At 43.0% G+C, this 12,473-nt stretch overlaps 1 protein-coding gene across 1 annotated transcript in view; it reads right to left on the bottom strand.

Annotated features, from left to right (window-relative positions):
- The window catches only part of LOC111958060 (transmembrane protein 132D), a 66,057-nt gene that overhangs the window by 46,419 nt on the left and 7,165 nt on the right, over window positions 1–12,473 (bottom strand). Inside the window, exon 2 of the mRNA XM_023979243.2 lies at window positions 9,911–10,796. Within this exon, the coding sequence (XP_023835011.1) occupies window positions 9,911–10,796 (886 nt within the window). The remainder of the gene's footprint in view (window positions 1–9,910; window positions 10,797–12,473) is intronic.

Raw genomic sequence — 12,473 nt, 5'->3', positions numbered from 1 at the left:
GGGAACTAGACAAAACCTCCAGGGGACCATGACATAACGTCCTGATGACTTCAGGTCACCATTTGGTGACGTTCCGGGGACATCCTTACAACTCATTGTTTGCAGGACAGGACTAAAAACACATCAAATGGGATGAAAAAGTTGTGTTTGTCACACGGATGAATGATCAGACTTCTTGGCAGTAGCCCACTGACACAGTATCCGGCGCATAGCAAAGCTTATTGGTTTTATTCATGATACTGTCTGTGATTAAAACAAATGTTATCAGAGAGAATTGAATTAACTACAAATGGTGTTTGATCAGATATCATCACGATTTAATAATTTAATCGTTGCCTAAAAACTGAGGCTGTGATCTGGGGTTTTGATAACTCAATCTGTACACTAGCCAGCTAATGGTGCACAGACTAAACACATTTTCTACAGCAATCTGATTCCCCCTCATGTAATTTACCATGCAGCATACGGAGGTGATGGCACTACATTGTCAATATGAGCAGTAATACATCTGTAATAGAGAATGAAACCTGCAAAAACAATCTAATGGAAAGCTAATGAAACTATCAGGTGTGGTTTGACCATGTTATCACACTCTGACTGGATCTCTGGTCCCCTGGTCACTAGCGATCACCACCACTGGGCTCATTATGTTGACGACTAAGTGTTAAGCCTGACTTAATGGTACACTTGAACAGTGATAAAACAGCCAGACAGCTGCTGAGGCCCAGACCAGAAGAGACACACAGGACCCCTTAATTAACTGGCCGCATGGTGGTGAAGAGCAGGGCTAGAACACCGGCTGTGTGTGTGGGCAGGGAGGTGAACAGTACACAGATACTGAACATACACACAGATGTACTACTCTGTTTATGAGAGGCAAGGTAATAAGACTTCTTGAGGAGAGGAGATCCTGCCATCAAACCTCTTCCTTTGCTCTCCTTGTTGTTATTATGTGGCCATTGACCCCATGAGGCAGAGCGACTGAGGAGACTGTGAGTGAGAGGCAATTTCAAATGGATTTAAAGCAACAGTGATTAAGATACATGGGCACTGGGGTGACAGATGAAGAGAGCCAAGGGAAAAGGCTTATTTTCAGCCCCACTGCTTAAGTAAACATAGATTCCAACACAGGGGAGTGGAACAGGAAGAGAGAGACTGCTGCCAACTTGATTTAAATCAATCTCATTCAAATAAGTTGCTACATATTCTAGTACTTTATCGAAATACCTTGAAAACATGAAAACATTTACATTACTAAGACACACAGCAAACACTATGGGATGAGAAGCTACTGTATGGCCTGTTGATGGTGAGAAATCCCAGCTAAAGCATTAAATCAGAACAGTGCATGTGCCTGCCAGTGTGCTCTGGGAATAGCAGCACTGTAAGCGCAGATGGACCTATTGAGGTTGAGGGAGAGACCAGCTCCTTCAGCTAGACCTTCCATCTGCACTTAATTTGATATTCTCAAAAAAGGGGGTGAGGTGCATCCATGCAACGCTCACCACTGACTGACTTAATATTGGTCTCCTCCAGGTACCATTCCTATTTGGGTATACGAATGGCTGAACAAAGGATATGCTGAATAATGCATTCCGGTTGTCCTGCTTTTTGGGTCATCCCCTTTTTAGCCTATTGAATCCCACCTACAGAATAGACACAGCCCTTGTGACTGTGGCACCTGTGTTTGCAGAGTTTACCTTTCAACTTCAGGGGGAATAAGACCTCGAGGTAAGAGATGTACAGTATGTCATAAAAACGATAGGCAATTTGATATACATTTCTTCCTGATACCATCAAATGGATAACAGAATACATGCAAGCCAAATAAATAATTGCGGCATATAGAGAAAATGGATTCTGGAACCCCAGACAGGACCATCATTCACCACATACAGTAGTTTGGAGGAAATATAGTAGCAGTAGAACAAGTATTATCTCTAAGCAAGACAACATAAATCTCCACCTGTCTATGTTGAAGGCAAAGGAAACACCAACATAACGTTTCTTAATAGGGCATTGGGCCATGACGAGCTGCAGGAACAGCTTCAATGCTCCTTGGCATAGATTCTAAAAGTGTCTGGAACTCTGTTGGAGGAATGTGACACTATTCTTACACAAGAAATTCCATAATTTGGTGTTTTGTTGATGGAGGTGGAAAAAGCGGTCTCAGGCGCCGCTCTAGAATCTTCCCATAAGTGTTCAATTAAGTGAAGTTCTGGTTGACACCACACACACACACACACACACACACACACACACACACACACACACACACACACACACACACACACACACACACACACACACCCTTTAACATCCCTATACTCCTGTTGGCTCAGCCCTAATTGATGTGCTCTTGATGTGTCACCTCCGGCAGCATGACAAATGGCCCAAGACAATACCCAAGGACCAGTCAGCCCTTCCCCCATCAAGGGGTCAACATGTATCTATCTCTCTACAGTATGCAGAGGACTGACTATTAAATGTGTGATAGAATAACACTATTGCCACCACGTTTGGTATCTATCTGGTTTGATATGATTGGATATCTTAGTTATCTATCTTTGGTTTGGTTTGTGGATTGGTCAAAAATAGATTTTGAACACAAACAAATAAGTCAGATCTGGTATAATAGACTAGACATAAAATAGTAAACATAAATCTAGGACACTCAAATTAGTATGATATGTTACGTTTGGTATTGTTACATAAGATAGAAGGTTACTTAAGGCAAAAATGAAAGGAGGGTGGTTGGTTGGGGTGAATGGATAGGTATATAACATGAACGTCTGGTACCCAAAGGTTGTGTGTTCAAATCTCATCACAGACAACTTTAGCATTTCAGGAACTTTGCAACTACTTACTACTTTTTAGCTACTTTGCACCTACTTAGCATGTTAGCTAACCCTAACATTAACCCTTGAACCTAACTCATAACCTTAACTATAACCTTAACCGTAAATTGATGGCGCCGGAGGGTAGGGCTGCCGTCTTATTGGCTCTCAACCAACTATGCTACTTTTTTGTTTTTTTTGCGTTGTTCGTAACTTGTTTTGTACATAATGTTGCTGCTTCCGTCTCTTATGACCGAAAAGAGCTTCTGGACATCAGAACTGGGATTATTCACCTCAAATTGGATGAGGAGTTCTTCTTCAATGAGTCAAACGCGAGGGATATACTGCAGACACCCGACCAGGCCCGATCCCCGTGATTCGCTGGAGAAGGAAACGGAAATTTTGAGGCAAAAGATCAGGGTGCCTTGCAAGGATCAGGCGACGAGTGGCTAATCTGCCCTTACCCTCTGTTCTGCTAGCTAACGTTGAATCGCTGGAAAATAAATGGGACAAACTGAAAGCACGTATATCCTACCAACGGGACATTAAAAACTGTAATATGTTATATTTCACTGAGTCGTGGCTGAACGACGACATTAGGAACATACGGTACAGCTGGCGGGTTATACACTCTATCTGCAAGACAGAACAGCAGCCTCTGGTAAGACACGGGGCTGTGGCCTATGCATTTATGTAAACAACAGCTGGTGCACAATACCTAAGGAAGTCTCAAAGTTTTGCTCGCCTGACGAAGAGTGTCTCGTGATAAGCTGTAGACCACATTATCTACCAAGAGAGTTTTCATCTGTATTTTTTGTAACTGTCTACATACCACCACAGAGCGAGGTAGGCACTAAAACCACACTCAATGAGCTGTATTACGCCATAAGCAAACAGGAAAACGCTCATCCTAGCGGCCATAAGCAAACAGGAAAACGCTCATCCTAGCGGCCGCTCCTAGCGGCCGGTGTCTTTAATGTAGGGAAACTGAAATCAGATTTACCGAATTTCTATCAGCATGTTAAATGTGCAACAAGAGGGAAAAAAACTCTAGACCACCTTTACTCCACACACAGAGATGCGTATAAAGCTCACTCTCAGTGTGTGTGTGTGTGTGTGTGTGTGTGTGTGTGTGTGTGTGTGTGTGTGTGTGTGTGTGTGTGTGTGTGTGTGTGTGGTGTGTGTGTGTGGTGGGTGTTGTGTGGGGTGTGTTGTGTGTGCTGTGTGTGTTACAGGCTGTTTTGCTAGCACAGACTGGAATATGTTCCGGGATTCTTCCGATGGCATTGAGGAGTACACACATCAGTCATTGGCTTCATCAATAAGTGCATCGATGACGTCGTCCCCACAGTGACCGTACGTACATACCCCAACCAGAAGCCATGGATAACAGGCAGCATACGCACTGAGCTAAAGGCTGAGATGCCACTTTCAAGGAGCGGGACTCTAACCTGGAGCTTATAAGAAATCCCGCTATGCCCTCCGACGAACCATCAAACAGGCAAGTGTCAATACAGGACTAAGATCGAATCGTACTACCCGGCTCTGACGCTCATCGGATATGGCAGGGCTTGCAAACCATTACAGACTACAAAGTAGAGGTCGACCGATTAATCAGAATGGCCGATTAATTAGGGCCGATTTCAAGTTTTCATACAATCGGTAATCGGCATTTTTGGACACCGATTATGGCCGATTACATTGCACTCCACGAGGAGACTGCGTGGCAGGCTGACTACCTGTTATGCGAGTGCAGCAGGAGCCAAGGTAAGGTGCTAGTTAGCATTAAACGTATCTTATAAAAAACAATCATCTTTAACATAATCACTAGTTAACTACACATTGCTGATGATATACTAGTTTATCTAGCTTGTCCTGCGTTGCAAATAATCGATGCGGTGCCTGTTAATTTATCATTGAATCAACAGCTCCTTCGCCAAATGGGTGATTTAACAAGCGCATTCGCGAAAAAAGCACTGTCGTTGCACCAATGTGTACCTAACCATAAACATCAACGCCTTTCTTAAAATCAATACACAAGTATATATTTTTAAACCTGCATATTTAGTTAATATTGCCTGCTAACATGAATTTCTATTACCTAGGGAAATTGTGTCACTTCTCTTGCGTTCTGTGCAACAGAGTCAGGGTATATGCAGCAGTTTGGGCCACCTGGCTCGTTGGGAACTGTGTGAAGACCATTTCATCCTAACAAAGACAGCCAACATCGCCAAACGGGGGATGATTTAACAAAAGCGCATTTGCGGGAAAAAAGCACAATCGTTGCACGAATGTACCTAACCATAAACATCAATGCCTTTCTTAAAATCAATACACAGAAGTATATATTTTTTTTAACCTGCATATTTAGTTAAAATAAATTAATGTTAGCAGGCAGTATTGTGTCACTTCTCTTGCGTTCATTGCACGCAGAGTCAGGGTGTATGCAACAGTTTGGGCAGCCTGGCTCGATGCAAACTAATTTGCCAGAATTGTACATAATTATGACATAACATTTAAGGTTGTGCAATGTAACAGCAATATTTAGACTTATGGATGCCACCGTTAGATAAAATACGTAACGGTTCCGTATTTCACTGAAAGAATAAACGTTTTGTTTTCGAAATGATAGTTTCCGGATTTGACCATATTAATGACCTAAGGCTCGTATTTCAGTGTGTTATTATATTATAATTAAGTCTATGATTTGATAGAGCAGCCTGACTGAGCGGTGGTAGGCAGCAGCAAGCTCGTAAGCATTCATCAAAGAGCACTTTCCTGCGTTTGCCAGCAGCTCTTCGCAATGCTTCAAGCATTGTGCTGTTTATGACTTCAAGCCTATCAACTCCCGAGATTAGGCTGGCAATACTAAAGTACCTATTAGAACATCCAATAGTCAAAGGTACATAAAATACAAATGGTATAGAGAAAAATAGTTCCATAATAACTACAACCTACAACAATATTAAAGACTCGTGTTAAAAGGAACCACCAGCTTTCATATGTTCTCATGTTCTGAGCAAGGAACTTAAACGTTAGCTTTTTACATGGCACATATTGCACTTTTACTTTCTTTTCCAACACTTTGGTTTTGCATCATTTAAACCAAATTGAACATACTAAATAGATTTTATTGATGTATTATATTAAGTTAAAATAAAAGTGTTCATTGTTCATTCAGTATTGTTGTAATTGTCATTATTACAAATATGAATATAAAAATCGTCCGATTAATCGATACCGGCTTTTTTTGGTCCTCCAATAATCGGTATCGGCGTTGAAAAAACATAAATCGGTCGATCTCTACTACAAAGGGAAGCAAAGCCGAGAGCTGCCCAGTGATACGAGCGTACAAGACGAGCTAAACTACTTTTATGCTCGCTTCGAGGCAAATAACACTGAAACATGCATGACCGCGCCAGCTGCTCTGGACGACTGTGTGATCACGCTCTCCTCAGCTGATGTGAGTAAGACCTTTAAACAGGTCAACATTCACAAGGCTGCTGGGCCAGACAGATTACCAGGACGTGTACTCCGAGCATGCACTGACCGACTGGCAAGTGTCTTCACTGACATTTTCAACCTCTCCCTGTCTGAGTCTGTAATATCAACATGTTTCAAGCAGACCACCATAATCCCTGTGCCCTAGAAAACTAATGTAACCTGCCTAAATGACTACCGACCTGTAGCACTCACGTCTGTAGCCATGAAATGCTATGAAAGGCTGGTCATGGCTCACATTAACGGCATTATCCCAGAAACCCTAGACCCACTCCAATTTGCATACCGCACAAACAGATCCACAGATTATGCAATCTCTATTGCACTCCACACTGCCCTTTCCCACCTGGGCAAAATGAACACCTATGTGAGAATGCTATTCATTGACTACAGCTCAGCGTTCAACACCATAGTGCCCTTAAAGCTCATTACTAAGCTAAGGACCCTGGGACTAAACACCTCCCTTTGCAACTGGATCCTGGACTTCCTGACGGCCGCCCTCAGGTGGTAAGGGTAGGTAACAACACATCCGCCACGCTGATCCTCAACACGTGGGCCCCTCAGAGGTGCATGCTCAGTCCGCTCCTGTACTCCCTGTTCACTCATGACTGCAAGACCAGGCACAACTCCAACACCATAATTAAGTTTGCTGATGACACAACAGTGGTAGGCCTGATCACCGACAATGATGAGAGAGCCTATAGGCAGGTCAGAGACCTGACCGTGTGGTGCAAGGACAACAACCTCTCCCTCAACATGATCAAGACAAAGGAGATGATTGTGGACTACAGGAAAAGGAGGACCGAGCACGCCCCATTCTCATCGACGGGGCTGCAGTGGAGCAGGTTGAGAGCTTCAAGTTACTCGTGTCCACATCACCAACAAACTAACATGGTCCAAGCACATCAAGACAGTTGTGAAGAGAGCAGGACAAAACCTATTCCCCTCAGGAGACTGAAAAGATTTGGCATGGGTCCTCAGATCCTTAAAAGGTTCTACAGCTGCACCATCGAGAGCATCTTGACTGGTTGTATCACTGCCTGGTATGGCAACTGCTCGGCCTCCGACCGCAAGGCACTACAGAGGGTAGTGAGAACGAACGGCCCAGTACATCACTGGGGCCAAGCTTCCTGCCACCCAGGACCTCTATACCAGGTGGTGTCAGAGGAAGGTCCTAAAAATGGTCAAATCTCCATCCACCCTAGTCATAGACTGTGCTCTCTGCTACCGCACGGCAAGCGGTACCGGAGTGCCAAGTTTAAGTCGAAGAGGTTTCTAAACAGCTTCTTCCCCAAGTCATAAGACTCTTGAACACCTAATCAAATGGCTACCCAGACTATTTGCATCGCTCCCCCCTTTTACGCCGCTGCTACTCTCTGTTGTTATCATCTATGCATAGTCACTTTAATAACTGTACCTACATGTGCATATTATCTAACCGGTGCCCCCACACATTGACTCTGTACCGCTACCCCCCTGTATATAGTCTTGCTATTGTTATTTTACTGCTGCTCTTTAATTACTTGTTACTTTTTATTTCTTATTCTTATCTGTATTTTTTTTTTTTACTGCATTGTTGGCAAGGGGCTCGTAAGTAAGCATTTCACTGTAAAATTTGATTTGATTACTCCGATTTCAGAGCACTCGTCTGAGTGTGCCAGAGTGCAGAATAAATGGCAAATTTACGAACGCTCAACACCTGTTGAATATGGCCGGTGTCGGTAAACATTGCCAAAAAAGCTTCAATTGTTGCCAGCAGCACAGTTGCAGTTATCAACACTCTGGATAACATATAAACAACCTAACCAGCTCTGCCTGGGTGAGTAAAATGGTCAGTGAACTGTTCTCTCACGTTAGCCAGTTAGCTTGAGTGCTTGGCTGTTGTTGTTAGGACAGAACGCTCAGATCAACCCTTGAAGAGATGGGTGGGACTAAAGCTTAAGAGGGTGTGAATGATGCTGAATGGGTGTAGACAAAGAAGAGCTCTTCAGTAGGTACTGTACTAAAACATTCAAAGGCCATTTTCTCAAAAGTGAAGTTACAAGTTTATCAACTTTCAAAGAGGAATTACTTTCCCAATGTTCCTCAAATGCAGTGTATGATATACCATTTTGTCGCTCTGTGTCTCTGCTTTTATCCAATGTAAAAAAAAAAACACAATTTCAAATTTTCACATATGGACTTGGTCTTTTACCAAATAGGGCTAGCTTCTGTATACCACCAATACTGAATGGCTAAAAATGCATTAAGGAGGAATTCCACAAATTAACTTTTAACTAACACTTTTAATTAACACATCTGTTAATTGAAATGCATTCCAGGTGACTACCTCATGAAGCTGGTTAAGAGAATGCCAAGTGTGTGCAAAGCTGTCATCAAGGGAAAGAGTGGCTACTTTGAAGAATCTCAAATATAAAATATATTTTGATTTGTTTAACACTTTCTTGGTTACTACATGATTCCATATGTGTTATTTCATAGTTTTGATGTCTTCACTATTATTCTACAATGTAGAAAATAGTAAAAATTAAGAAAAATCCCAGAATGAGTAGGTGTGTCCAAACTTTAGACCGGTACTGTATATACATTTGTATATATAAAATATTACCGTTGGTGTATTACCGGAAAATTACAACATTTCCCCCCAATGTCGCACTAATGCAATTCCACAAAATACACAACATGTGCAGCAGAAAATTTGCCAAAAATAAAATAGCACTTTATCCAAACAGGTTGTCTCATGGAAGCCGTTGGCCTAGCGTATTTACATCACACAAAGTCACCATGAATTCAAAGCACACGCATAATTGACACTGCCGTTCTCAGTTCTCATCAGAACTTAACATTTGATCCCGGTCAGACACAAGCCCGGTGAACTGAACCCCGAGCCCAGGCCTGGTCCGACATTACAGAAGTTAAATGAGCCCGAACCTGAAAAAAGCCAGAGTGAGTGAGGAGACGAGGAAACAGCCATTGGGCCTAGAAAAAGCGCAGAGAGAGGAAAACTCACCGTAGTTATGATTAACTGAGTTATGAAAATACTGGAATATAGTAGGTTAATGCAAAAGCAATAGTCGCTTGATGACTGCATGGGAAGTTGAAATAGCTCTGAATATCATTACTCTCCACTAGCAAAGACATGTATTTTTCAATTTAACATGAATAATCTGCCTCAATTCCCAGTAAGACTGCTAACATCTATGATATTTTCTGAGAAATGCTTTAATCCACATCAAATCTAATTTCCTCCAATATTCCCTTATTTCTAATGGACAGTTTGGGAACGTGTGGCTAAATTTAGAAGATAAGTTGGGCTACTATGTAATACATCAGAAAATAGGGTTAGTTGTTATTAACCAATTATAACCACAGTGTGCTACAGGACAGTTATTGGTCTGATAAGCACTTCACTATAGTTGTTTCCTATATGTCATAGGGAAATAGTTGCATTTGCATTTGGAATTATGCATTTTTAAGATAACTTATTGTTTTAAAATACGTGACTTGACATAATAAAAAGTAAAGTAGGTTACGTATGAGTGAAAACATCAATCATGTCATATGAGACTCACCGCAGAGTGAAGTTCTTCAGGGAGGAGGAGCTGGTCGTGAGGATGTTGAAAGTGGCGATATCTTTCTTCAGGGGTTTGGAGGAGGTCTGAATGACAACGGCCTTTCCCAGCTTGAGTTGAGACAGAGATGCAGCTCCCTTGGGCACCTGAAAGAGGCGTACACTGCCGATTCTCTGCATTGGAGTAACAGGGACGTACTCAGCCTGCTGCTGCTGCTCTGAGCTACCCCAGCGGCCCCCATCCCACTCCCTGCACTTCCCGTAGGCACTGGGCCGGGCCTGGTAGTACAGCTCTACTGTGTTGCCCTCTGTTAGGTACAGCTTCTCCCGGCTAGAGCTCTCTGCTGCGGGACTAAACCAGTTGGCTACAGGCTCCAGCTCAGCCATGCAGGTGCCCCTCTGACCTCCAAGGGCACAGGAGCCCCTTACCTCCTGGGTCTGCCAGAAGGCAAACAACATCACACAGGGTAACTCATCATTTAACCCCTCTTCTCCCCTGTCCCAGTCCCTCCCAGCCACATAGAACAACACCTGCACCTTGGGCATGGAGGAGTAAACCTGGGGGGTCAGCACAAAGAACTGAACCTTCCAGTTATAGGTGAATACCCCCGGGGCCCGGAACAGCTGCACAGACTGGATCAGGTCTAGAGGGACAGGCTGCTCTTTGGACAGGGGCCCATAGCTGACGTTGACAACAGGCGGCCGGCTGGCTCTCAGGATGACAAATGGCTGTGTCTGTGTCTGCAGGCTGGAGTTCCTCATGATGTCCTGACCGGTCTCCTTGAGGAAGAAGCAATCTGCATCTCGCACCTGGTAGTTGACTGGAAGGAACACGGGAAATGGCAGAGAGCTCTTGGTGTTGTCTGACATCTCCTGACTGTCCAACTCTGTGGGAAAGCAAGATACAAAACATTACCCCAGGTTAACAGACAGTGTTGTTTTGAAGACATGTAGAGGAAATTCATGTTTATCATTTTGGATGGACTAGTGAGTTACTAGACCCTTAGCCTCTCCTAATAGCCTACGCCTTGGAACTCACAACCTTCTGGCTACTGTCCTGCTTCTATACTCTATCCAACACCCCTTCATGATCAGGGTCAGGAGTTCTATAACATGGTCCATTGTTTCTTGGTTATATCAAGAGGTCAGGAATAATTCCTGGTCTTTATCATTATTAATTTGAATGCAAAAATATCCTATAAAAATATTGGTTCAAAAGGAAATACTAAAAAGAAACCATCCAGAAAAGTCCAGGAACTAGACTTGAGGCAAGCAGATCAACTGGATGTGACCTCTTCATTAAAGTGAAAGGGCTAGCACTGACCTTTTTTCTTAATCTTCGAATTCCCGTGACACAGTAGACAATAGGGCCTTTATATTACAAATTATAGCAGGAGCAGCTTAAGGTTATTACTATGTGATGCAGTGGCCCGGCACACTGGTGGGACAGCATCAGAACAGACTCCATTGCCATTATATCATCCATCATCTAGATCAAGTCAATCCCATTATCAATGTGATTTTAGCTCAAACCATTAACGTAAAACAAAATGGCAAAGTAGCAAGCAATAACATCTACATGATCTGATGACGTGAAAACAGAACAAATTATATTGAACAAAAATACAAACGCAATATGCAACAACTTCAACGATTTTACTGAGTTACAGTTCATATAAGGAAATTAGTCAATTGAAATAAATAAATTAAGCCCGAATCTATGTATTTCACATGACTGGGCAGGGGAGCAGCCAATCAGAATGGGTTTTATTACAGACAGAAATACTCCTCAGTTTCATCTGCTGTCCGGGTGGCTGGTCTCAAACAATCCCATAGATATAGGAGCGGGATGTAGGGGTCCTGGGCTGTCGTGGTTACAAGTGATCTGCGGATGTGAGGCTGGTTGGATGTACTGCCAAATTCTCTAAAACGACGTTGGAGACACCTGTGGCATTGTATTGTGTGACAAAACGGCACATTTTAGAGTGGCCTTTTATTGTTCCCAGCACAAGGTGCACCTGTGTAATGAGCATGCTGTTTAATCAGCTTCTTGATATGCCACACCTGTCAGGTGGATGGGTTATCTTGGCAAAGGTGAAATGTTCACTAACAGGAATGTAAACAAATTTGGCAATATTTTATTTCAGATCATGAAACACAGGACCAACACTTTACATGTTGTGTTTATATTTTTGTTCAGTATAGTTATTGCCTTTGTTTTCTGTATGTTATTGCATTTGTTTCCCACACAGGGCAGAATTGTAATTTTGGGTGTTTGGAGTAGCGTGAGGATGTCGAAAGAGACAACAGTATGAGAGCCCTTTGATCTGGCCTAAAAGCATGAGGGTTGCGGCATGTCTGTCTCTCTGGAAGTGAACTGTGCACAGGTCCGCAGGCCAGCATCCACTCTCATTTTGCGGCCATTTTGATAGATTACACAGATTATGGCAGCTGACCTGAGGCTGCACTGTCAATGGGAGGCTAATTGGCCTACTTGGTGTGTGTGAGTGTGAGTGTGAGTGAGAGTGAGAGTGAGAGTGAGAGTGAGAGTGAGAGTGAGAGTG

This window comes from Salvelinus sp. IW2-2015, linkage group LG33 (assembly GCF_002910315.2).
Source record: "Salvelinus sp. IW2-2015 linkage group LG33, ASM291031v2, whole genome shotgun sequence".
Taxonomy (NCBI): Eukaryota; Metazoa; Chordata; class Actinopteri; order Salmoniformes; family Salmonidae; genus Salvelinus; species Salvelinus sp. IW2-2015.
Note: the sequence above shows the minus strand (reverse complement) of the source record. Positions and strands in the feature narration are given on the sequence as shown.